This window comes from Podarcis pityusensis (genome assembly GCF_964106645.2).
Source record: "Podarcis pityusensis genome assembly, chromosome: 1".
In the NCBI taxonomy this organism is placed as follows: domain Eukaryota; kingdom Metazoa; phylum Chordata; class Lepidosauria; order Squamata; family Lacertidae; genus Podarcis; species Podarcis pityusensis.
In genome coordinates this window covers 99,960,113-99,987,199 of record NC_138028.1, presented here as the reverse complement: position 1 = coordinate 99,987,199, position 27,087 = coordinate 99,960,113, and the positions used below count along the sequence as shown (strand labels likewise).

The 27,087-nt window shown below is 39.9% G+C and overlaps 1 protein-coding gene across 3 annotated transcripts in view; it reads left to right on the top strand.

Annotated features, from left to right (window-relative positions):
* LRP1B (LDL receptor related protein 1B) overlaps positions 1-27,087 on the top strand; it is a 776,343-nt gene that overhangs the window by 576,654 nt on the left and 172,602 nt on the right. For all 3 annotated transcript variants that reach the window (XM_081004634.1, XM_081004635.1, XM_081004633.1), the window contains 6 exons: positions 3,889-4,014; positions 5,402-5,518; positions 13,254-13,334; positions 14,507-14,674; positions 20,717-20,899; positions 26,058-26,258. In XM_081004634.1, the coding sequence (XP_080860760.1) occupies positions 3,889-4,014; positions 5,402-5,518; positions 13,254-13,334; positions 14,507-14,674; positions 20,717-20,899; positions 26,058-26,258 (876 nt within the window). The remainder of the gene's footprint in view (positions 1-3,888; positions 4,015-5,401; positions 5,519-13,253; positions 13,335-14,506; positions 14,675-20,716; positions 20,900-26,057; positions 26,259-27,087) is intronic.

Sequence of the window (27,087 nt, the reverse complement as noted above, 5' to 3'; positions counted from 1 at the left end):
TTATCGGTAAATTACTATTTGAATGTGCACTTGCATGCAATTGTTTGGACCAGTAACGGCAGACATTGCATATAGTAAGGGCGCGGCTAAGAGTGGTCAAAGAATAAAGCTTCTGAAGTTCTGATATTAACTGAATTGATCCACATATCTCAGTCTGATGTGTGGCTCAAAATATAGTCATCCTTCAGATGTCACACACTTCAATTTTGTGATGATGTTCTTGGCTCAAAATGTATTAAAATGAATCTTAAAATTCATATTAGGTATAAAAATACATTTAGAAATGTGCATTTTGAGAGAGAAAATGTGTTCAGAAATGCATATTTTGTATGCCTTTGTAAACATTTTCAAATATATGTATCTAAATGCCAATTTTTGCTTCTTTTTTTTAAAATCGAAGATTGATGCAGAAATGAGACTGCATTGACATACAATGAAACAAATGCAAAAGTGATTCGAAACTATCTATCCCTTAACCATCGCCAAAGAAGCCCTCAGTATGATCTAAGACTAGAGCAGTGCTTTTGGACGCTGTGTGATAGAGAGTTTCTGTTTCAAAGTTAAATTTTATGTCTTTGTTCCTTTGCTTTTCACCATCTCCATCCGTGGCTTTTATCTGTTCCAATACTAGTTTTACACTAAGATAAAAGTGAAAATCCAATCTTCTGTTTCTCCTGCTACCAAAAGCCTGATTCTGAGGGCACTTTGCTACTACAGACCAATAATATGTAATACTGCAACCCGTTGATGTCCATATCTATAGATAAGGCAATAATAATAAATTGGCATTTTATGTTGTATTATTAAATCACCAGGTTTTTGGACTAACAGCTTGAGGGTCTCTTCTCTCTTTCTGTAGTCTTTGGTTCTATCCCTCGTTTTCTGCTCATGGAATAGTAATAATAAGCAATGGCTGTGAATACTACTGGCTTCTTGGCCCCTGCACAATCAGACTACAACTGTATGATGTTAACAAGTATTTGATAAGTACAGGAACTGCACAGACCTTTTTTCTTTTTAATAACAGTGGTCATTTTTTTGTAGTGAGAACTGAAATTACAGTTTTACTCTTGTTGTTGGCACAACATAAAAGCTTTATATCCAATTTTAATCAGTTTTAGTTCTTGACTAATTTCATGCTTAGCACAAGGTACATTTTTATATGCTGCACATTTTTTCCCCAGTCCAATAAAGCTTTCCTTTTATCATTTTGGAAGGGTTGCTGAACTGTAGGTGGTTTTTATGACCTCAGAGCCTTAGACTTTCATCTTAAGCTGTTGTGTTTCATAGGCAAGATTACTACCATTTCCTATCTATATTTATTCCATAGCCCGCTATTGGAAGTGTTGTCTGTGCAAAATCATAGCAATAGGCTTGCAAATACAAAGCCCTTCAGATCATCATTTTGAATTATTCAAAATGTGAGAATTCAAAATGAAACTAGTGGGAAGCATCATTAAAAGCACAGGGCATGATCCAAGCATAAATTAAACACTTCATTTGATTTCAGCAAGAGAGATGCTCTGAGAAATAGTTGGCTCTCATTTAAATATACACAGTGATTAGATGTGGTGGCATATCAATAAACCAGGCGTACAAAGCAAACTACCTTGTGCCCATAACCTAATGGGTCAATTGATTTCCACATCATGTTACGCAGGACCTTGACATAATTTCAGCAGCATGAAAACATACTCGGATACAACAGCAAACTGTCTCTAGAACAAACCTATGAACAATGAAGCTCATATCCTAAACTTGCTTAATAATAATAATAATAGCAGCAGCAGCGTTAACAATACACAGTCTACCTGTCTGGGCATAATATAGAGAATTTATAGTAAAAATTCATTTGGTACCACATACAGAGTTGATCAAAGGCAGCAAAAGTAAGGAGCGTTTGTTATTGCTTAAAATGTTCTGTTTGTTAGTGTTATAAGTGGCTACTACACATACTTAAATGACTCCAAAAGAATACAGCTGTAGTATAAATAGACAAAGCATGAAAAACTAGTTAAGGGCTTTTGGGATTTAAGCATAAGGAACATAGTAGGTTGGTATTAAGTCAGCTCTGGCTCCCTGTGTGTCTTGTTATGGAAGTTTAATCCTTCAATGTGAAACATTATGCCTTTATAAGCTTCCTTGGCATCCTTCAAATTTTATTGTTCTTGGTTTGAACTGTAAGATCCCTTGTTTTATTGGTTAATAGGCATTGCCCTCAACTACATTAATTTTATATGTATGGATAGATAATTATTGTGAAGACATGTAGTAATAAGTTATGGCATTATAAAATATGTAATAAATATGGAAGAATGTACTGAATGGGCATCATAAGCAACATTTCATGCTCATTAACTTTACGGTGGTGGTTTTGTTTGTTTTTTTGTAACCAAAGCTGACTAGAGAACTTCATGTTAAGCTTTGCACATTTGCATTTTTGAGTAACAACAGTGCAATTAATAGCATTTTTAGAGATCTAAGTGCTAAGTAGACCCAAGCATAAATTGACCACTTCTACTGCCCCAAACACATATTATCAACAACAAATAAGTAAAATACTATTCCTCCAAACAGTAGCTTTCGTGATGGTCTCTGAGAAAATTAATTAAGCAGATAGAGAAATAAATAAATAAACATATAAGACTGTTTTTCAGGTTTTTCAGTATTGGGTAGAAACCTTCTCACCTAAAAGAGCCACAATTATGTGCTCAAAGCGCAAACAATATTAAACTGCATATCACTTCAGATGAAGTGAAATCATCCCATTTCATTGTCCATAAGTCATGAGATAGTTCTGTTAAGCCTTAAATAGTGCTTAAAAGTTAGCAGTGTGCAGCAGCAGCCATTAATTACTTTGTTTCTGGTTCTGGTGAATTTTGAGGGTTGAAGACAAAACAAAAAAAATCCATCTGTAGTTCAGCTCATGCATCCTAGTCCTGATTTTCTGGTACCCATCCCTGGTAAAACCTTATCCCAATTTCTGTCTTAATTGTCTTTAGAAGAGTGTGTGTGTGTGTGTGTGTGTGTGTGTGTGTAAGTTATGCTTCTTTAAATCCAAATGTTGAATATTCTGTTGTAATGTTTGCCAATGTCCAGATCAACAAAACAGAATGGAGTGGGGGAAATCTTTGTTAGGGTTTCCTCTGTTCGGGTTTGTATCCTCCAAATACACTTCATCTGCTGCTGCCTTGTTTTCTGACATGCAGGTACCTTCACCTGTTTAAAACATTTTTGTTTAGGCAGCATTATTGAGACGTATAGAAATTGCATATGTTTTATCTCTTTTTAGCTATTGTTCACTTTCATCATATTTTGAATGTTGCTAAATACCTGGTATTTATTAAACATTTTAATGTTTTTGTTTTTGTAAACAGCCTTAGACAATCAAGAGGTATATACGTTTTGTTTAATTAATTAATTAATTAAAAATATTTGAGGGATGATTTAGTTTCTGACCTTTGTACATGAAAATTCTTGCTTCCAATTCTGTAGCTTTATTTGTTTATAAGAGAAATTTCAATACTTAATTCTTATTTTAGAATTATGAATTATTTTATTTTTGCAACTGAAACGTTAGGATCCTTGAGTAAAGAAATGTATGTAGTCTAAAAATGTGAAGACTGCAATACTATACACATATACCTGGAAAACAGCCCCATTGAACTAATTTTGGGGAATTTTTTTATTTAACAAAGATAAAACAACGGCTTACAATCATTTAACTTGATGGGACTTGGTCCTGGGTAGACATGTATAGCGTTACACTATATGCCTCTCACCCTTTTTGCACCAAATGCGATGTAATATAAGCCATATTATCAGTGTTTCAGCAGTACTGTGTCTGGTTACGTACTTAAGATAAAATGTAGTATTTCTTTCCCCCAGTCAATCACAGCTGTCTTGACAATCAGTTTAAGTGCCACAATAACCGTTGCATCCCCAAGAGGTGGCTTTGTGATGGAGCAAATGATTGTGGCAGTGGTGAAGATGAATCAAATGAAACTTGTGCAGGTAAAAAGGAGGGAGGGAAGCCACAACTTTCTTCCTGAGGTGACTAAGTTTTATCTTAATCCTACATTGAATAAATTCTCTGGGCGGAAAATTGCACTGAACCAAACTCTTACTGATTATCTGATTACTGCAGATTTAAATGAATTGAGATTTTGATGGCAGTAGGTTTGGAATGCCAATGACATTTTACTTATTATTTGTGCCTGGCTGTTCCAAAGTGATTTGGCAGTTAATCTATCCATATGGCTTTACTTGACCATCAGAGCATTATGCTGTTTTGAAAGTAGAAACTTGTCTCTCTTAAACATTTTGTTGGAGTTGAAATTAAGCAGGATGCACTGACAGACAGCATGTAAGGTTATTTTTCATCCTGCATCCTGCAATTATAATTATTTATGTATTTATATATACCAGCACCCCCCCCCCATTTACATATATTCATATGCAACCATGCATACACGCAGCTCTCTGGGGGGAGAGACCTGGTGAGCCTCAGCAAAGCCTCACTGTGCCTCTGGCTCATGAGGAGACCCTCCGCAGACCCCCCCCCCCAAAGGGGACATCATATTTCCTTGTGATCCAGAGGCATGGCAGGGCTTTGCTGAGGCTCCCAGCTAACAGGTGATGAATGAGAAAGAGGCTGCTGCTACGCCTTCCCATGCACCAGCTGTTAGTCACAAAGCCCTGCTGCTCCTCCAGCTTACGTGAGCCAGAGGGGGAACCAGGCTTGGTTGACCAGCTCAGCTGACACATGACATAGAAGCTTCCCTGCGCATCAGCTGTGCAAATCCACTGCCTCTCCAGCTTGCGTGAGCCAGAGGGTCAGCAGGGCTCCCTTTAGCAGCTCAGCTGCCAAGCAGGAAAGCTTCTTTGTCACTCATCTGTGGAGCTTTGTTGAGCTGACAGGCGACTCCCCATTTTGAGTGATTTCACTGATGCACATGAGAGTTCAGAACATAAATAGGCATTTAATGTAGCCATACTTGAATTATCTTTGAATATAGTGTTGTGATTTTAACATTATTTATATTATTATTATTAATCGTGTGTGTGTGTGTGTGTTGCGATTATTGTGAGGTTTTTTGTTTTATTTCTCATCCTTTTTCTCTTCCTAAGGCCATATCATGAATATCAGGAAGCTTTTTTTCCTTTTTTTAAAAATTAAATATGTTTTAAGAGGTTTATTCGCTTTAATTTTGACAGTGGTTTTTGACAGCTTGCTAAAATAAGTTTGCATTAGAAGCTCAATGGCTCAATTAAAGTATGATGCTACTATAAAATGTATGTTAGAAAGTACAGTTGTGCATGAAATTGATATAGTAGTTGAGCTATATTATAGTCAAGCAAAATAATTAATGCTTATTTCGATGTCAATTTCTCTCTCAAGCAAGAACATGTCAAGCTGACCAGTTTTCTTGTGTTAACGGACGATGCATTCCAAGTTCATGGCTTTGTGATCGGGAAGATGACTGTGGTGATGGATCGGATGAAATGGCATCTTGTGGTGAGTTAATTAATAGCCTTTTTGGAAATAAGACATATGTTATGGCTTCCCATTTGTTGCCCAAGCCTTCCCTTTCATGAAAAAGGATGCACAAAACAGTTCCCTTTGTCATCTGAAAAGTCTTCCACGCTTCCTGTATAAAGCATGAGATATTTCAGTGATGGGAAGATTTCTGCATGTTGTTGTTTTCACTATTCTTTGCTGATTTGGTAATGCTATCGGGAATTCAGCAGGGAAGGGTTTGGGATGAAATACATAGTTTGACAGAAAGCAGGCACACCAACTCCTTAGGGCGGAAGGGTCTCCCTGCATACTTCCCCCTCCCCCAGCATTACATTGATTTCCATTCATAGGGGTTAATGCATTGTCTCACCTCTTTACCCTTCTCATGACCAATGTCACAGAATAAATTCCTTCTATATATTACAGTGGTTCTGAGCCAGTACCATAGTAGCAGAACTGAAGGAGCTGCTGTGCCATTGCTGGCATGTATGTTGGGTGTGAACGTCTGTGTGAGGGGAGGAAGGTTTGCCTTCATGGTTCTCCTGGGTTCTTATGATCTGTTCTGTTCACAGAGTTCAAGAGCCATCCTATGAATGTAAAGATGCTTCAGATAAATAATGTTTACCCAGAAGGAACTGAGTCGAAAGGGACATACTCCCCAGAGTGCTTAGTATTTCAGCTTGAAACAGAAAGGCATTAGTCCAATAATGAATGTCTGGTGATCAATGTTTAATACTGTAGCATGACTTCCCCTGATTAAACAAGACAAAAATGCACCCTTTCTCCCCAAAAACTCCACATTATGCATAGAGGTCATTGCAGAGAGATCACTAATGATTTTATCAAACGGAGGCTTTTCCCTTTCTTTCATTATGCTGGCAAGGTTACAAGTTTCATTAGCACTTTATTCCATCACTTTCAGTGAAAAATGATGAGTTCTTTGAACATGTGAAAAACAGCCCTACCTTTATTCTGACAAACTGCACTTCTCAGAAGCAGTAAAAAATAAAAATAAAGAGCATGACAAACACATGAAGTAATGGCAAACAGCAGCAATTATTTGTTATTTTGATATTAATATTTTTTACATTCACATTTATAGTGTGTGGTAAATAGTTTCAACCACTAATTTGTACTGATAAAACGTGGGCAGGGATTAATAGAGGAAGTAAAAAATTAAACCGATATACCGTATTTTTCGTTCTATAGGACGCACATTTCCCCCTCCAAAAACTAAGGGGAAATGTGTGTGCGTCCTATAGAGCGAATGCAGGCTGCGCCGCTAAGCCCAAAGCCAGAACAGGAAGACGGAGCACTGCGGAGCGCTCCGTCTCGCTGTTCTGGCTTGGGAACAGCCTTGCTAGCTTCTGCAGGACAGCGGGGTGAAGGCACCCCGCTGCCCTGCAGAGGTTTGCGCGCAGCCCTCCCCAAGCTAGAGCAGCGAGACGGAGCCCTCCGTCTCGCTGTTCTGGCTTGGGAACAGCCTTGCTAGCTTCTGCAGGACAGCGGGGTGAAGGCACCCCGCTGCCCTGCAGAGGTTTGCGCGCAGCCGTCCCCAAGCTAGAGCAGCGAGACGGAGCCCTCCGTCTCGCTGTTCTGGCTTGGGAACAGCCTTGCTAGCTTCTGCAGGACAGCGGGGTGAAGGCACCCCGCTGCCCTGCAGAGGTTTGCGCGCAGCCCTCCCCAAGCTAGAGCAGCGAGACGGAGCCCTCCATCTCGCTGTTCTGGCTTGGGAACAGCCTTGCTAGCTTCTGCAGGACAGCGGGGTGAAGGCACCCCGCTGCCCTGCAGAGGTTTGCGCGCAGCCCTCCCCAAGCTTGGAGACGGCTGCGCGCAAACCTCTGCAGGGCAGCGGGGCGCTGCGCTCCAAAGGCTTCAGGGATCTTTGAGGCTGGCGGTGGGGGAAAGCAGCGCTTCCCCCCACCGCCAGCCCCACAAGCTCTGGTGAATGTACCTTGAACGCACCTTGTTTTGGAGGGGGAGAACAAGAAAAAAAATCTTTTTCCCTGTTCTCCCCCTCCTATGATCTGGTGCGTCTTATGGTCCGGTGCGTCCAATGGAGCGAAAAATACGGTACATACAAATAAATCAGGAAGTCTTTTTATAATTACATTAAAGTTGCTCTATGTTTCCCTGTGGGGACTGCCTTTTTTAATTATTGATTTGCTAGCCGCTCTGGTAACCTCTACAGGTGAAGAGTATGGTAAAAAAAATAAAAATAGGACTTTATTTATTTTTACTATAAGCTCGTGTGCTGTTGTTCTGCACAGGAGTCTCTTCTATGGGTCACCACAGAAAGCCAGACAGCCTGAGACATTATAGCAAATCCTGCATCCTTCCCCAGAGTGGCTGGGGAAACTCAACCAGATGGGTGTGGTATAAACAAAATAATAATAATGTAATAATAATAATAATAATAATAATAATAATAATAATAATGCCAAGGTGTTGAGTATCTATGGCTGCCAACTTATCCTGGCATTTCAGACAAAACAAAAGTCACATGGAAACAAAATGTAATTCAATAATAAGAAATAACTCACAATTTGCTGTTCTTTCATGACACATCAGCTTCCTGAGGTAGCTGCTTCACTCTGCCTAGCAGTTGGATAAGACCGAGCTGGAAGTAAGTGTCACAGAGCCTAGAACTTGAGGCCTGGGGGGTCATATTTGACCCTCTAGACCTCTCATTCCAGCCCTCTGGATTCTCCCTGGGCTCACCCTCTCCTCAGGCCACACCCCTTTCCCTCTGTCACAGTCTACACTGGATCTGCACCGTGCCCTCATGAAGACATTTTGGATTTGAAGAAGTTTGGATTTGATATCCCGCTTTATCACTACCCGAAGGAGTCTCAAAGCGGCTAACATTCTCCTTTCCCTTCCTCCCCCACAACAAACACTCTGTGAGGTGAGTGGGGCTAAGAGACTTCAGAGAAGCGTGACTAGCCCAAGGTCACCCAGCAGCTGCATGTGGAGGAGCGGAGATGCGAACCCGGTTCCCCAGATTACGAGTCCACCACTCTTAACCACTATACCACGCTGGCTCTTTTTTGTCTTGCTGAGATTTGTTCTTGGACTATGACAATTCATCTTGCTTGTTTAGAGAGGGATGCACAGATATGTGTCCATGTAGAAACCTCTGTGGGTAGAATGCAGCCTACAGTGCAGAAGGGAAGAGTCATATCCATAGCATTACCCACCTTCTCAACACACTTGAGCTTTGAACCGACACACCACTGCCACTTGACCCCTGGAAGGTTGTCCCTGAGGGACTGCTATCTAGAATGACTTGTTCCGGATAAAATGCATAGGACTGCACTACCAAGTTAGTGGGGAATTTCATGTGAGTCCAGCTCCCTTTGCTCTCCCTGAGTTGCTTCCAAACTGGTTTGCCATTTTTATCCTCTCTCCTAGAGAGCCAGTGTGGTGTAGTGGTTAAGAGTGGTAGTCTTGTAATCTGTTGAACTGGGTTCGCGTCCCCGCTCCTCCACATGCAGCTGCTGGGTGACCTTGGGCTAGTCACACTTCTCTGAAGTCTCTCAGCCTCACTCACCTCACAGAGTGTTTGTTGTGAGGGAGGAAGGGAAAGGAGATTGTTAGCCGCTTTGAGACTCCTTAGGGTAGTGATAAAGTGGGATATCAAATCCGAACTCTACCTATAATTTCTGTTTCCCTTTGGTGTCATGACTTTCAGATTGTAAACTTGAAAGGTGTGAGGACCGCCTTGTTTTTTTATTGATCTGCTAGCAGCTCTGGTAACCTCTACAGGTGAAGAGTGTGGTAATTTTTTTTTTTTTTAAACGTTAAATAAATAATGCTGCTTCCTTGGACCATCACAGCAATCTATTTCCCCCCACCCCATGCCCTCGCTCTTTATTTAGGACTTTCTTTGTTTATTTTTATGATAAATGCACTCACTGGTCTGCTGCTCAACCTGTTATAATCCTCGTCTGTCATCTTTCCTTCTTCTCAGTCCTCTCTTTCTTCCTTTGTCCTCTCCTTCTTCTACAACATACACAGTAGAGACTGTTTTTGCTGCTGGCGTAAAACTAGTGGCTTTTCGTTTGGTGGTGGTTGTTGTTGTTTAAAAAGGTACCTTGACAGTATGCATAGAAATTTATCATAAACAAACTTTATATACACCTTGTTTACTGTGCATACAAGTTAGAATTGTTAGCATGATGATTAAAATCAGTTAAAATCTTTAACAAAATGCATTAAAATGTGTGCACATTAATTTCTTGGCAGCTATGGTAAACGACACTGCTGTATAAGTAATATATAATAATAATATTGTAATAATATTATGCATATCTAATAATAATTCTGTCAAAGGATCTTGAGGTGCTTTATTCAGGTATTGCAAAATGCTTGATTTGAAAAATTCACTTGGCTGAACATGTAATACATAGTGTATTTTTATCCCTAATATTGTTACATCTATAGGCACATTTTCACTCCCACTGTAAGATACCTATAAACCTCACTTCAAGATATGTGAATGATATAGCGATATAACCACCACAAAGGCCTTACATAGAGAGGGGCTGTAGCTATCGTTGAGCACATGCTTTTTGCATGAAAGGCCTGAGGTTTGATGCTGAGGGAAGAACAGCTCTTCAAAAGCCTGGAGAACCACTGCCAGAGAGAGCAGGCTAGAAAGACCAATTGTCTGAGGCAGCTTCCTGTGTACGAAATTAAAGGAAGGTAGATGTTTGAGAAGAATATGCCCTGGTGTGAGCATTCTTGATCTGAGCATACCACTGGGAGAAATGTGCACGTTTAGTGACTTCACAATAATTCTATGTATGATAGCCACCACAACAACAGTTTTTCAGGGCACAGCAATGGTTTGAGGTCAAGTATCCCTTAGTTTTTATGTTATACTTTACCACTTTGTTCTTTGAATATTCAAAGCACTGCACATATATCCAGTAGCAGCTTGTCCAGTGGGGTGGAACCACAACAATAGCCGCCTGGCAAGGCAGTAGTGGGACTGTATGGATGCACAAGTGGAAGTGGCAGATTTGCTCCACTGGGGCATCTGAGCAGCTCTGACCTTGCCACTGCCTCACTCTCCCCAATAGCAGCATCATTGCTGCAGCTGGAATGCTATTACTGCAGCTGCAGCCCAGCCGGTGAGGCGTTCCTGCACACATTATCACATTAATCATTACAACAACTCTGCAAAGAAGGCCAGTGCTGTTGTTGACATTGAATAAGATGGGCCAAGGCCAGGGGAATATGGTTCGCTGTGGTTGTCCATTCAATGTATGGATGATATGGGTTTTGAACCGGGCATTTCATACTTCCTAGCTTCAGCCATCTAAGCAAACTGAGATGGCTGAAGCCCCCCAAAGCAGACCTGCAGGTTCTCTGCTGCCTCTGGTATCAGCTGAAATCATGCAAGTTCTCACCGAAAATTGTGGAAGTGGCAGGGCAGGTGGAGAAGCAGCAGTGACAACAGGTATGGCAGTGGTGGGAGCAGCAAGGCAGGGAAAGGGATGTGCCGTCCCTGCAACTTAGGCACAACTTTACATCAAGTTGTATGTAAAAGTTAGCTATATTATAGGTGAGGTGGGGGAGAAAAATTTGCCTGTGATACTTTCTAGAAAACGAGCATTTTTAGTTTAAGTTTGGCTAAATATGAAACCAGTTTTTTATCTTTAACACCCGTATACAAAGGATGACCAAGACATCCTTAGTATCTTGATCTTAAATTAGATAATATGAAAAAGAGCCATGTGTTAATTCTGCTTACCATAAACACATTAGAATATTGCGTGAGTTTTTCAACAGACCTTCAATGAGTTTCAAGAATAATTGACACTGAGCACTTGTTCACTCAGCATTTCCTTTTTCAATTAAAGCTAAGTTAACAAAGGATTTACTGCTCATATTGTCCTGTACCTTTGTAGTCTACTTTTCTGAGATGCTGATTTTGCCATACTATCCTTGTATTGAGCCCTGTGGAGCATAGGATTTAAAGCAATATTCTTCTGCATACTGTTGGGTATTGTAATAAGCAGAACTGCCTCCTCCATGTTGTGTATGAGAAATAATGCTGAAAGGTTTTGTTTTTTCTAAGAGAGTACAAGCTAATAGACATTCAAATTAAATTTTCCTTAGACGTATGAACAACATTATCTCTTTCACACACAAAAATCCTCATTTAGTTAACAAACATTTCACTGGTTAATCCAAATCACTTATATATTTATAGAATATACATCAATATCAAAATATTACAATCTAAGCCATTTAAATTCAAAGCTATGAAAGTAGCTGCACAAGGCAACGAAAACAGAGGTACATTGATCTCTATCAACATCACCAGCAATTCTTATAGCATGCACAAATTATTATATCACAACTGTTAGGCAAGCAACAGTCTTCTTGTTAGGGTAGTTTTCAGCTCAATGTTCTCAGTTGTGTTGGTTTTCATTTGAAGCCAAGTTTGAAATAAAGAAAGCTGTCATATCAATTCGGATTTAGGCGTCATCTATTTACTTGATAAAATTGTTAAGGAGAGCAAGTGTAACAAAATACAGTGGTACCTCGGGTTACATACGCTTCAGGTTACATACGCTTCAGGTTACAGACTCTGCTAACCCAGAAATAGTGCTTCAGGTTAAGAACTTTGCTTCAGGATAAGAACAGAAATCAGGCTCCTGCGGCGCAGCGGCAGCAGGAGGCCCCATTAGCTAAAGTGGTGCTTCAGGTTAAGAACAGTTTCAGGTTAAGAATGGACCTCCAGAACGAATTAAGTATGTAACCGGAGGTACCACTGTATCTTTACTTTTTGGGTGGGTGCCTCTCTAGCTTTACACTGTGTGTTGGTTCTGCTTTAGCCATAATATATTCCAACCTTGTCTGCAGAAGCAAGATATGCTATGTATAATGCAGTAAAGGTGAATACAGTGTCTTACATTGATTCACCTTTGTCCTGTCTCTATCTAGCTTCCAACTTGCATTGAAATCTTCTCAGCTGGAATAATAATGCTTTAGCAAATATGTTCAATAGTTCCATAAATAAATGCTAGTACAGTAAATATTTTTTTAAAAGGACTCCGAGAAAAAATACCAAACTTCTGTATAAACATCTCTCAGGGTGTATACACAAGTTGGGAGCTAATTTAATTTATGTTCTGACATAAATCAGGTATGACTATCAGAAGAGCTGGTCATAATCCTAGTGTATTTAATACATTCAGATGTCTTTGGCGGCAGGAAATATGTGGGGACTGTCCATAAATGTTTTATTTTATAGGTTTATCTGTGTACTAAACACTAAGGCTGCTAACCCTGATGGCTATGTTAAATCTCCACTGTTGGACACAGTTTGCTTCTGAATACCAGTTGCTAGAAACCTCAGGGAAGAGTGTGGTATATATTTATATACCACAATATCATCAAAAGAAAAAAGAAATTTACAGCAATTATACATAAAACATACAATTAAAAACATATCAAAATGTTAAAGACAAATGTCAATAAACCATTATGGAAAGATGTATTCTTCATTGCCTGTGTAGGCCTGGTGGAATGGAAGCATTTTCAGAAGGCATTTAAAAGATGGCACAAATTTATAGATATACATTATTTTCTCGTGAATCAGTCATCAAAATTACTAATGTAATAACACTTTTATTTTCCATCCCTGCGTTGGTGAAGGAAGAGTCAAACTGGTATATTCATTTTGTCATTTCATGTTAAACTTTTCTCTTTACAGAATTCCCTACTTGTGACCCATTAGCTCATTTTATATGCAAAAATGGAAGATGCATTAGTAGCAAGTGGCAGTGTGATGCTGGTAAGAACCAATAATTCAGTTTTTTTTACCATATGTATGTTTTTAACATACGGTAAATGCTTTAGTGTACCAAGAGCACATTTTGCTACAGGACATGAGCATCCAGTTATTTGAATAGTTACTGAAACATCATATTTAATGAAACAATACCACAAAATTATCCTTCCTTCTCTTTGTCTGTGATAGGTGCTGTTGCGGTTGCAACCAGGCAAGACTCCAGCCTGTGTTTTACAGGTTTTATTTTGGTGCAAACTATTTACAGTGAAGAGCCCCGAAGCTCATGTCTGGCTCAATTGCTAGCAGAATCCGGGAGTGGTCTTTTTTTAGACCTCCCCCAACATAAGAGTTTCATTACCCCCAACCGTTTCCTCCCCTCTCTGTGCCTCAGACTACTGCACAGGATGGGCAATGGCAAGGGCGTGTTTCCCTCCTGTCCGGCTTGGCCAGAAGGGGTGTGAAGGGTCCCACCAGCATCCTCTGGTCCTAGCACCTCCTCTCCACTGGAGGTGGGGCTTTCCTCCTCGCCGGAAGAGGAACCGCTTCGCAAGATTTTCGGAGACTCCCTGTAACACAACTGCCCTTCTATTTCTCGCCTCTGAGCCGATGGCAGTTCCCTGAAAGTCTGCATTGTAAAGAAGTAATTATTCTCTATATGGAGGGCAGAGTCTCATTTGGAAGGGGTAGAAACGTGCTTACTCTGGAAATTTTCTCAGATTGTTCAAGTGTCATGGTTTATATATAAGCCTCTTGTTCTGGTTCACTTGGGCTTTTTTTCAGTACTTCCTAAAGTGAGGGTCTTCTACATGTTGGGAGGCATCAAATGCACATGGCCCCCATCACATAGGGAATGTATTACATGACAGTACACACACACACACACACATTCACAGTCCATATATTCTTGTCTCATGATAAAGAAAATGGTTATGTGAGTCAAGTGTACTATCTGTAGTATTAGGTGCATTGTTTAAAGGTGAGGATTTTTTATTCACTTAAATGTACACAATTATTAACTTGTTGAGTGTGTATGAACTTTGATTTGAAAAGGAGAAAATAATATGAATTAAAGCCTGGTTAAACTGAAGTGAGAACCCATCCTAAATTCTATTTTCTGCTTATAGCTCGCAAGACTACTTTAAGGCATGAGTAAAAATATTTACACATTTTTACAGATGATGACTGTGGGGATGGCAGTGATGAACTGAACTGTGCTCATTCATGCTTTGACAATCAGTTCAGATGTTCCAATGGCAGATGCATTCCAGGTCATTGGGCTTGTGATGGGGACAACGACTGTGGAGACTTCAGTGATGAAAACAAACCAAATTGCACCAAGGAAGGTTGGCATTTTATATAATTTCTCTCCCCCATCGCCAAGTAGACATGCATGAGAATGTACTGCTAAACTGAATCAACGCATATATAGTATTTGGTATTGAAGAACTTCAAAATTGAGCCTGTATAAATGTATAAAATAAGAGATGTACACAACTTAGAACATCTGAAGGATTGTTAACAAATCTTAGTAAATGTTCTGGACTTCCATTAGAAAAAAAGTCAAAATATAATATACCACGTGCTAAGGATGGGAGCATTTTCATTATGACCATGCTTTTTCGGTTGTAGCACAGCAGCTGTAACTCTCTCTAGAGAAAATTGGCTGACCCCCCTCTCTGATCATTTGTAGTTTTTAAGTGGCAACTAAAACATTTTTATTTTTCAGTTGTTTATAATCTAATTTCTAAATGCATATTATTATTATTATTATTATTTGCTATCTTTAAAGTAATTGTTTATATATTTCCAGTACTTTCAGTTTTCACTGTATTGAGGTGTATGTTTATGGTAATTAACTGTCTTTTGGACCCCTTTCAGGACTGAAGGGCACTATATAAATACTTTAATAGATATTGTATTATGTTACTATCTAAGATGATCTGTAAAAATCCATTCAAAGAATGCAAGCTCATATGAAGGAGTGAATTTACAACTTCCTTCATTCTGTGCTCTCGGGTTTCATCTGCTTGGATTGAATTTGTGTATGGTAAACAGCAATGTTGTACAAGCCAAACTATCAAGGCCATTGACAGAAATGATGTTTCTGAGAAGTATGCTTTGCAATGACTTCTTATTTAAGATACAGAAATTTAATTAATTGTGTGGCCCATAGGCTCTGTGTCAAAGAACTCTTGCAGCCCATTTGGTCTGAGAGGTTGAACTGCCCTGCTCCAGAAGCACGGATCATTTCCCTCCCCCTTTATGCTTTCAGTGTATGAGGTGCTGGAGAACCAGGCAGGCTTTGAGGGACAAATACATGCATATACATACACAAATTAAAATCTTCATTTAAAAAATCACAACTTATCCTCACGGATTTCCCTTATCCTGATGCTTTTAGCACAGAAGAATTAATATTTAAGCATTAAAAGCAACATGAATTATTTATAAATAATTGTGCTTACCCACAGGGTACATTTTAGCTTGAGGCCAAGCTGTCTGTGAGAATGTGATTTTAAATACTATACTTAAAATCTGGTTTGCAGCTTTTTATAAAAACCCGTTTGCCCTTTATACAGACATTTCTGTTTGCACTGAATTATGTTGCTCTTTTAAGTATAGGAAAGATGTAATGCATACTGGGGAAAGACTAGAAACCCAAGTAGGTGCTGGCTGAAGAAAATCCTGAGGTACTGTTGAGTAGACTCCATTTATTTCATTTTAATTGATTATTAATAACTAAAAATGTAAATTCCCTCCTTTCCATTTCACATTGAATTGCTAAAACAGGGATTGGGAATCTGTGGCCCTCCAGATCCCCCAAATTATTGGACTACAACTCCCATGAACCCTGTCTGTTGGCCATAGTGGCTGTGGCTGACAGGAGCTGGAGCCCGCCAACATCTGAAGGGCATCTCTGTTTCTCCTCCCCATTTCACCCCAAAGTGTATTGTCCTTTAAGCTTGTAAGACAGGATCTCCGTATCTCATTTTCTCTTTTTAAGCCCTGCCACCCTGCTTGTGCACTTCCCCAAGGCAACTTCTTGGTCACTGTGAGATCAGAATGCCGGATTAGGTGGTCTTTGGCCTGCTCCAATGGGACTTCTTACACATACTTAGTTTGTGGCAGGGCTTCTCATTCTTATTTTAAATTGTGCATGTAATTGGAAGACAATAATTGTCTGAAAAGCAAGATAAAAATAAAATAATAAAGTAGAGTTCCTGATTGGTCCAGGAGTTTCCCTTGCATGGAGGAGTCATTTGCTCATAACTCGGTGTGTGCATAGGGGCACTTCACATGATTGCCAAACATGCAGCCAGAGCCAAAAGCCAGAGCCAGTCAGTGTAGTCCTGTAACTTCAGTGTTTGAGAAGGTTCATGTGATTTCCCCCTCTCCCAAGATGAGTGCCAAGAACAATCATTGCAATCAATGGTCAGGGGAAAGATCCACTGAAATTAGACTGCTCTCAGCTGGACATAGAATATCATCAGGGACAAGGCTAAATAAATCTCATAGCAGGGCAGTTCAGATTGTGAGTGCCACAACAGATCAGGTATTTGCAAATATCCCTACCAATTGCACCTCAGGTGTTGCTGGGATATGGAAAACAGCCTCCCCGAGTGGACTGTAGATGAATAGTGTCAAACTGAAGAAGACGCTCATTTTAAGCATCTCTGCTCCACAACATTTAGGCAAAGCTTCATAAACAGTGTAAGAGTTGCCTGTGCTCTGTTCAAAAGGTATATTGTTCCCACACTTCCTATGTTCATTCTATGAATAAGCCCTTATTAAACAAGTGGAGTAAATTAATCTGGTGCTAAGAAAATCATTTCTCTTTGTAGCCCTGACTCTGATCTGCTGAAGGGGAAGCTGATGTTCATCTGGCAGAACTGGCCCAGAAACTTTTATGTTACATGTAACATAAAACTTTTATGTTATGTGGGTAATGTTGGGAGCTTTGTTCTAGGTAGCAGGGGGGTCTCCTGAGATACCCAAGCAGGAGTAACAAAGGGAGAGGGTTTTTTGGATAAACTTTTTCTTTTTTAAGGCAGATCGTAAGACAAATTACTGAAGGCTTGTCCCAGAAGTGAGGAGTGAGATAAATGATGCAGTACAGATCAAATAATACTTGCACAGTGATGCTTCAGTATCAAGTGGTGTGGTGGGGAAAGTGCTGAAATCTGACTCCTTTTATGATCTGCTGGAAACCTGTGACAAAAGAGTGAAAGTGGGGATCCTCTGTAGCATCATAAATCCGAAGCAAAATGAAATTCTCATTCAGTGACCATGACAAGGATTTGCTGGGACATGAGGGCACAAGCAAGCAAGCAACCTAATGCTTCAAGGAGTTGATCAGGAATAGTAAATGCCTTTTGGAAAGTGGGCAAATGTTCAGTGAAAAGGTGCAGTGTTTAACATATTTATGAAAGGGGAAGCCATGGGCAAAGTGGAGGCCAACAGGGGCACTCCTAAGCAAAGAACAACAAAGACTGAAGAGTTCGGGCATCCAAATCTAGCTGCAGCCTCAGAAAAAACAAAGGAAGGAAGATTTCCTGGTGAAAAAAACTAGAGAACAATTGTCTGAGTTTGTAGATAGTAGGACACTTGGCTCTGCATCTTTGGCAGGTAGTGAGGTGGAGTGACAGAGCTTACCTGACCTTCTGACAGCTGAGTCATTCTACTTATGAGGAGGGGAAAGGCAAGGCAGCAGGGAAGTCTGCATAATGCACCACTAACTCAAGCTGCTTCGGAAGCTGCCTTCCCAAGAAGAAAAGCGACTGTTCTTGATTGGTGTCACCAGGTTCCAAACAGGGCATTCTGTCAACAGCAGGAAAGTTGGCTGCTGTTGGAGACTGCTGAGTTAAGAGAAAATTGAGTGACTTAATTACAAATAGGCTGTAAGATGTGCTTGGATGTCTTTGCCAAGTGCAGTTCTGCATGCTGTTTACTACTTGTAAGTCCCACATAAATCCATGACTATGAATGGCTGATCACTGGAATATTATTATGTGCTGGAAAGTTTGGAAATAAGCAACACATACACACTTAAGTTTTAGATGCCTGAAAACCCAAATATCATTATATGATAGAAACTAGTCAGTTTCATTATAATTTCAGCAAATATCCTCATAATTAGCTTTTTTCTCAGGGTAGCAGCATACATTCTTTATGCTTGAAAAGTCGGGGATGAATAAACATTTGAATTCCGTGTTGTGGAATATGATGTATGTAGTGCTAAGGACACTTCACTGTGAAGCCACAAGCACAGATTTCTCCCTGCTTTGAAACTCAATGATGTGATGACTTTGAGCAAGGGTTGCTTGAAATTACCTCAAAGTAACATCACAAAATAGCAGTATAAAACTTCAAAGAGAACTAGGAGCAATTACACTGGCAAACCTTGCAAAAGCTAAATTTATGGTACAAACATTTTTGTAAAATAACCATAGGTAGCCTTGAAGTTCTTTCAGTCTTTGAGTAAAATAAAGAAACAAGTTGCATCAGTGCAACAGTTTTCTGATCTTCTCAGCATCAATAGACTGCGTAAAGAAAATTAGTAACTGAAAAGGATGTCTCCAAGTTTAAAGAAAGCATTGTGACTATCATAGAGGAAGGAGGAGCAAGAATGAACTTAATTAAAATACACTTCTTTGTGGCAGAAGTATAAGACATGGTTCAGAGTAGTGGGAGGTGAAGGTCCCGTCAATCTACTAGTCTCTCCCTCTTTACAACTGGGGTGAAATCAGAATAAATGGTGTATAAGCAAATAATACTTGACCAGCAGCTCCTATCCTGTTTCATCTCATTTTTGTTAATCCCACAGAGAACACAATCTGGTTAACAACAGAAGAGGGGTGAAGAATACATAAACCCATTCTAAGAAAAGAATGATAATAATTATATAGCCAGAAGTTGTTCCTTCAACTTGCCTCAAGTTGCTTATTTGGTTTTCAGAATGTATTGGATCTCTGAATAGTGTAGGGTGCTTGAGTACTCCCACCCGCCATATTTCTATTACTCACTGGTTAGCTATACATCCATGTATCTCAGGATGTATCATCCATGTATCTTGTGGTCTCAGGTCGGGGAACAGTGGGATGGCGGCGCTACGCCTCCCTGCTGTCCCCCGAGCTTGTGGGGCGCCCCACGCGCCGGGCGGCAGGCTGTGGACACCTGCACGAAGCACGGGGCGTCCTCCGGAGGGCGCCCCATGCTCTGCGCTGCAGGCTGCCGCCCGCAAGCCTTGCGCTCCCGGGCGGGAGTTCCCACCCGGTGCGCAAGGCTTGCCGACACCTGCGCGAAGCACGGGGCGTCCTCCGAAGGGCGCCCCGTGCTCCGCGCTGCAGGCTGCCACCCGCAAGCCTTGCGCGCCCGGGGGAACTCCCCCCGGGTGAGCAAGGCTTGCGGGTAGCTTCGTGGAGCCTTGAGAGCGAGAGGTGTCAGTGCGCACCGACGCCTCTCACTCTCCAGGCTTCAGCAAAAGCCTGCATTCGCCCCATAGGACGCACACACATTTCCCCTTCATTTTTGGAGGGGGAAAAGTGCATCCTATAGGGCGAAAAATACGGTAATTTACAGGTTTCGTCATTGGCCTTGCTATGGACCGCGGTTGGTCGCCATTGAGGGGCCTGGTAGGAATTTTTCCACTTGGTAGATTGGCATGGGCCATTTGGTTTTTGCCTGCCTCGTAGCAATCGTCACAACTTTGTAAGATTTGGTGGTTAGGCATTGGTTGATCTTATTATGGGGGAGGGGAGGTGTGGCCATCACCTGCCCCTCTAAGCTTAAGGGTATCCCGTTAAAAGAATCCGGGGGTGTGGATCTCGTCTGAAGCCCGGGTCGGGGGCTAGGGCCATGACACGACCCCGACAGGAACACCAGGGGGAGCTTGAGTTGGTATGCATCGATGGGGCTCCCCCTATCGGTGGTTGACCCTTAGCGGATTCCTTGCATGACAGGCAGGAGTCAGATATAGTCAGGTCAACTCCAATGCCTAAGCCAATACCACTCACATTCTGTAACCAATAACATTGTGACCAAATTTTGCCCAATAATATTAACCTAATATCCATGTCCTTGTGTCTCATTCATTGAGGAGGGGTGGTTTTGGGGTCTCGACATGCAATTTGCTGATATTGATCATGTATAGAGCAGATTTCAGGCACTAGTGGGGAGGAGAATCTACTTCTTTCTTTGCTTGTGCTCAGCTGCCCTGCATAAGCATATGTAGGATCAGAGAGGAGTTGCTGATATACATTAGATAGATACATAGATAGATATAGATTTGGCATAGCATCTCCAGTGAAGTGTCTGTGTTAGAACAGGTTTCTCACAGAGACATTTGTCATCTTGATCATCTATTTGTATTATTATTATCATCTTAGAAACAGCCTCTCTTGGAGGATGTAATGGGAAAGAATTTCAGTGCCACCCGGATGGAAACTGTATTCCTGACTTATGGCGCTGTGATGGAGAAAAGGACTGTGAGGATGGCAGCGACGAAAAGTTCTGTAATGGAACCATACGCCCATGTGACGCTAAAACAAAATTTTCCTGCAAGACCACAGGTACAAAAAAATTGTTTGATTAAGAGTAAAGTAATATTTGTTTATTTGAAAGCAATATACCAATTTTATATTGCCAAAACCAGAGATAATTTTTGGCTCTGCCAGTATAAAAGTGGTCATGCTTCTCTTTAATGCTGCTATTTGCTTTTCGCTTAAAGTTGGAGTCAGATCTGGAGAACTGCTGGCCATACCAACACTGTAGCTGCCAGGGTTACGGAGGGTTCTGTGTTGGCAGGGACACTGGATCCAAAATCTTTCTGAAGTTTGGAAGGGAGGTCTGATACTATCCTGTGGCCCATGGGACAAGCTCCCAGGGACTGCATGACTAAAAGCTACATTACTGCTTGAAATATTTTCTTTTTTATTATCTTAGTAGACCTTGTTCATGCACAGTGAGTGTCACTCCCCATGAGCAGAAATGCTGATATATACACACAGTTATGCTCTGTTATTTTATAAATTACAATGACCTCCCTCATTTAAAATTATTTCTGGAGTTTTGTTTGATGTGGTTTTATCTATTTCATTGTATTATTTCAATGTAAAACACTCCAGATGCAATTGGCAAAGAGTGCTATTAAATAAGAAATATAGCATAGTGTAAATATTTCAAAACGATTGAAAGCTTTGCAGGTAGAAGCTGTGTGTATGTAACAGCTATAAAAGCAAAGAATGAATTACTATAGGGCAGTTATTTAGAGAATAATACAGAATAAAACAATGTCTAGGGGAAAAAACCTTTTTTTCATAAATACATTCAAATTGAAATAAGTATCAAAACGTGCATAACAATAAAAGTTTAATTGTAGGCCTTTTCCTAGGTAGTGCAATAAAGATTAATGTGCTCACATATGCATTTTGTTTTAGATAATAGCAAGTGTCTAGCCTATCAGAGTGTAGGAAGAATATTCTATTATAGATTATTTTCTTTTCATTAAGGTGAAAAGAAGTCTAAACATATCTATTATGTGGTCACAAACCTGAACAAAATTAAATCAACAACCATACAAGTAAAATATCACAACATGCAAAGTACATTAAAATGGGTTGTACTACATATATGCTATATGATGTCAGGAATACTTAAAACATGTCTAAAATAAGCTATACAACATGATACCTTTAACTTACATATTTTAAGGTAAGTTTGTTTTTTAAAAAAGAACTTAAAAATTGTAACAGCAGCTGGTTTAATCAATTGATATTTGTGTTTTTATAGCCAGAAGGAAATATCCATCTGCAATCTCTGTTAATAATCTGTTCAGGCCTGTCAAAAGTTAGACCAGATACCATTCGGAAGTCCTGCCTGAAAATTTTGAGAGAATGGTGTCACCAATGTCATTTTGTCATCTTTATATAAATTATAGGGGGAAAGTGAAAAAGAAGTCAAGGAAGTAGACTTATTCTAAAAGTGTATATATCTATAAAACAAAATTGAGGCAGTGTGTTATTATGGAAGCAAACTCAATTTACTTTGGGTTATTTCCAATTTACTTGGCATCAGTGGCTTCCATTAGCTCTCTGTTGGCTTAGACTGGGCAATTAAATAAAAACCTCATGTTGGGCCAACAAAGCAACAGACTTGAAGAGAACAGAGGAGGAAATACGAACAACTTTGAAAAATTAACAATCGTGAGATGTTGGATGAGACCTGAGAATATTGGGGGCGGGATCAAACAAGGGAAAAAAATGAGGAGAGGGATGTAGCAGGGAAAGTTGAATGTAATCATCTTAGAAATAGACACTATGGGGCCTGTTGGCAGTTATAAAAGTTTGAATTTAGTTAGAGACAACAGCTGCTGTTCATTTGCAGATCTGGGGAGCTTTTCTGCCACTGAGTAGGGATGAGGAGGAATTCATACTTCCTGGAACAACACATGAAGCAAAACATAGCTAGCTTTCAAAATATGCACTTCTCTGAATTTTATGATGCAGTTCAACAAAAAAGTGTGTATTTGGGGAAAGTGTGCATAACATTGCATATATTAATGAAAATAATATACCAAAGTGCATTTTATTAGGGAATTTTTCTCACAAAAATGTGTATATTCAGGAAAATTGTGTACAAAGGTGTGTATATTACACTAAAATGCTTTTATGTTAAAAATATATATTGCAAACTGATATGGAAATTGATGAACAGAAAAATAGGAAACTAAGAGAAACTGAAATGGAAAGATTAGGCTCTCCAGAAGTGCCAACTTAAGTAGAAGATTGAGGGGGTGATGATGCACACATGATGTATGTGTGAAACAGGGATGCCGGGAGCTAGAGTGTGGGGCCAAATGAGGCAGCAGCGTGGTGTCAATGGCTGGCAACTCCTCTCTGGTGCTCAGTCTCCTCCTCTTACCATCTCCACTGGCCCAGGGCTGCCTCTGTGACCTCCCACCCTCCCCAAAAACATTTTATTGGGGAGGCTTCTGGTGCCAAATTCACAGACGGGTGGTTTTGTATTAAGGGAATGTTACGTATTTTTCTGGAATATAATCATCATGGCCCAGCTTAGGATGTAGATGTAGATATACCCAAGAAAGGTCCCCCTAACTCAGGGATGGGGAACCAATGGCTCTTCAGAAATTGTTGGACTCAAGCTCCCTCGGTAACATGGTGAAGGGTGATGGGCATTTGAGTGTAGTAACAGCTTGAAAACCACAGGTTCCCCATTGCTGCACTAGCTCGATAAAGACTTGCACATGCAAATTTATGCTGCACACACGGTTTCTGCAACATGATGCAAGAACTGGGGCTTGAAGTTTATAGCCCCTACAAGAAAGAGCACATACATATCAGCTGTTTAGGAGGGTTCCTTCCCACTATACTTTCTTTCTGTTAAATAACTTATAGGTATAATTACTACCAGAGATAGAGGAGAAACACACCCATCCGTCAAATTGCACTTCTCTCAGTTTTGCAGTGCAGTTCTCCAACCATGCAATGAAAAAAATGCATATAGCAAAGTAAAATAAGCATATAAATGCATATATTAGTGAAAATGGCACACAAAGATGCTTAATAATATTAGGGGAAATTGATTGAAAAAGTCTGTATAGTAGTCAAAACTGCATTTTTGTGTGTTGAGAGAAATTAGCACTAAAATGCTGATGAATTCTCAGGATTGCTGTGGAAATGTAAGAACTGAATTTAAGAAACAGAGAACCAAAATCAACCTATTTGTCCATCCCTAATTACTTATCTGACAGACCTGCACATTTACAGTTGAATAAGGACCAATAGTACTATACTCAGAGCATTGGGCATGGATCAGCTAATGGGAATGATGTAGACAACAAGAGAAAAGGAAAAGAAAAATTACAGAACTGCTTAAATTAATGGAGGCAAAGTGGGAGGATTCTGGATAATTCTTTTCATATGAAATGGAATCTGTCCAATGTTGGAATAGGTTTTTTTAGCACCATGAAATATTTCATTAAGCTTTTTTGAGTTTATGATTGTATATTACTGTGGTACCTTGGTTCTCAAACGTCTCCATTGACGAACGTTTCAGAACCCGAACGACGAAAAGCCGGAAGTAAATGCTTCTGTTTTCAAATGCTCCTCGGAAGTCGAACAGCTTCTGCTTTGTGTTTTTCAGTTTTCTCAGTTGAATTTACAGATAGTTATTTGCTCCTCAGTTTTCAAATGTTTCAGAACACAAACGGTCTTCCGGAACAGAATATATTCAAGAACCAAGGTACCACTGTATTAGTTAGCAGTAAGTGCAGTTGTATACTATTTTACTATGTCAGTCAATATTATTAAATTAATTATACCTTACAGGTTATGTGTTAAAGCTGGGAGATTGTTAGAGTCACTGGAGCAAAGTTATCTGTCATGGATGGCTAGAATTTCTGCTTTGGGGGTCCTGTTTTTCCAGTTTTTTATTTACTGTCCTTTTACTATTAGTACCTACAAGATAGTTAAACTCATAGCAAAAGGATTTTCATGAATAGCACGTGAAGAAAGCATGGAAACAGGCAGAGAAATGGGCACATGTGCAGTTAGTTCATGTACAACAACAGGACACATGCAATTGCCTTGGGTTTCTGGGCTACAGCTTGTGGTCAGTGTGGAGAGAGCTTAACCATAATCCTGGGTTCAGACCATACTCTAAGCCAATCCTTGGCCTAGCTCAGCATGATAGAGGAGTAAGACTGACTGAGGCAATGGCAAAGCCTCTGTAAGAACCCCTCCAAGAGTCCACATGTTGACATAGTAAGCCATAGTGTAATGGTGTCTCTGTTTGTATAGAGCTTGACTAACGCCAAACAGCAGATTCCCCTGTGCCACTATTCATGTTTGAACCGGGATTGAGATACAGCTAACTACAAAATGATCACGGAAGGGCGATTAAAACAAAACCAGTGCTTCGGCAGTTCAATTGACTTGAAATAAATTTAGGAGCGTAATAACTCTCAATATTTGCCTTTAATCTCAATAATTCAGATTTATATTTTAATATTCCTTAAACAAAAATGGCAGTTCGGGAAAGAAAAGAAAAAATAGCAAAGGCTGAAGGCAGAAAATGTCACCTGAATAAGCATATCCCTATAGGGACTTTCTGCACTTGATACCAGATATTGTGGTAACTTTTTGAAACATGGCAACCCTATTTGAGAGTGTCTCAGAGATATGAAGCTGGTTATAAGTATTCTATCTAAACAAATAACTGATCATAGATTACCCCTTTTTATTTTTGATTATTCAAAAATTATTATCTTTCACAAATTTGTTTCAGATTCATCTTGGATTGGGGGTGGATACTTTGTTACCACTTCTATTCTTATTCAGAATTCTGTTTTTACCTAGTCACATTGCAAAGTGTAACTGTTCCCATAAAATTTCCCCCTCCTTTGCATTTAAAAATGCATTAAAGAGGAAGAGGAACAAAGCTCATGTTTTTAATAACACTGTGCGCACACACACACATTTTCTCTATATACTCTCCTCGGACAGATAAAATGTTGAATTACTTCCGTGCACTTTTGTTCCATCAAAGGCTTTTTAAATTTGACATTGGGGCAGGAAATGGCTGTTCTCAACTTTGTTGTAGGTGTTATTTTAAAATACAAGGCAAAGTTTTTCCGAACATTTTTGTTCAGAATTTTTCCCTGCATTTGCTTTTGGTCTGATTCTGTGTGTTTATTTTTCTCTTTTCAAGGGAGATGCATTAGCAAAGCATGGCTGTGTGATGGGGACATTGACTGTGAGGATCGCTCTGATGAAGATCATTGTGAAGGGTATATGTGCGGACCACCAAAATACCCCTGCGCAAATGAAACTTCCATCTGCCTACAGCCGGAGAAGCTCTGCAATGGGATAAGAGATTGCCCGGATGGATCTGATGAAGATGTCCTTTGTGGTACTTCATGCTCTTTCCTATATTAAAAAGTTCCCTTTATCAGATTTATCATGTATACTTGCATCTGCCCTTTGGAAACATTAATATTGTGAAAGCTTTGTGCATTATCACTTGAGCTTTTCATTATCCCTTTCCTTGTTACACTTGAAATTGCACAACATTTCACTGAAATGGATCTGCACAATTTTCGTTTTCCCAGTTCTAGATGGTTGTAGCAGACTTCCAAACTCTGCATTCAGTGATAATTTTCACACTGTCAAAGTGATACAGTGAAGGGATTAGAGAGGCAAGTCCTGCCATGACCTATGCATGTTCTCTAGACCATTTGTGATCCCTACCATTGTAGACAACCATTTGGAGGGTAGGCTTTTTGCACTGTGATGTTGCACTTGGTCCTATTGTATTCATTTTATTCTGACCTAGAATGGCACCCAATGTACCTTTTACAGTGGTACCTTGGGTTACAAACACCTCAGGTTACAAACACCTTAGGTTACTAACACCTCAGGTTACTAACACTTCGGGTTACAGACTCTGCTAACCCAGAAGTAGTACCTCGTGTTAAGAACTTTGCTTCAGGATGTGAACAGAAATCATGCGGCGCAGCGGGAGGCCCCATTAGCTAAAGTGATACCTCAGGTTAAGAACTGTTTCAGGTTAAGAATGGATCTTTGGAACAAATTAAGTTTGTAACCAGAGGTACCACTGTATAAGCAAAAATCCTTATGTGTAGTAACATACTCCACTTTTCCTTCCAACACTAATAAAAGATTCAGTGAAATTTATTTATACTGATTCCTGAGAAGTTCTATACATTAATTTTCTCTAG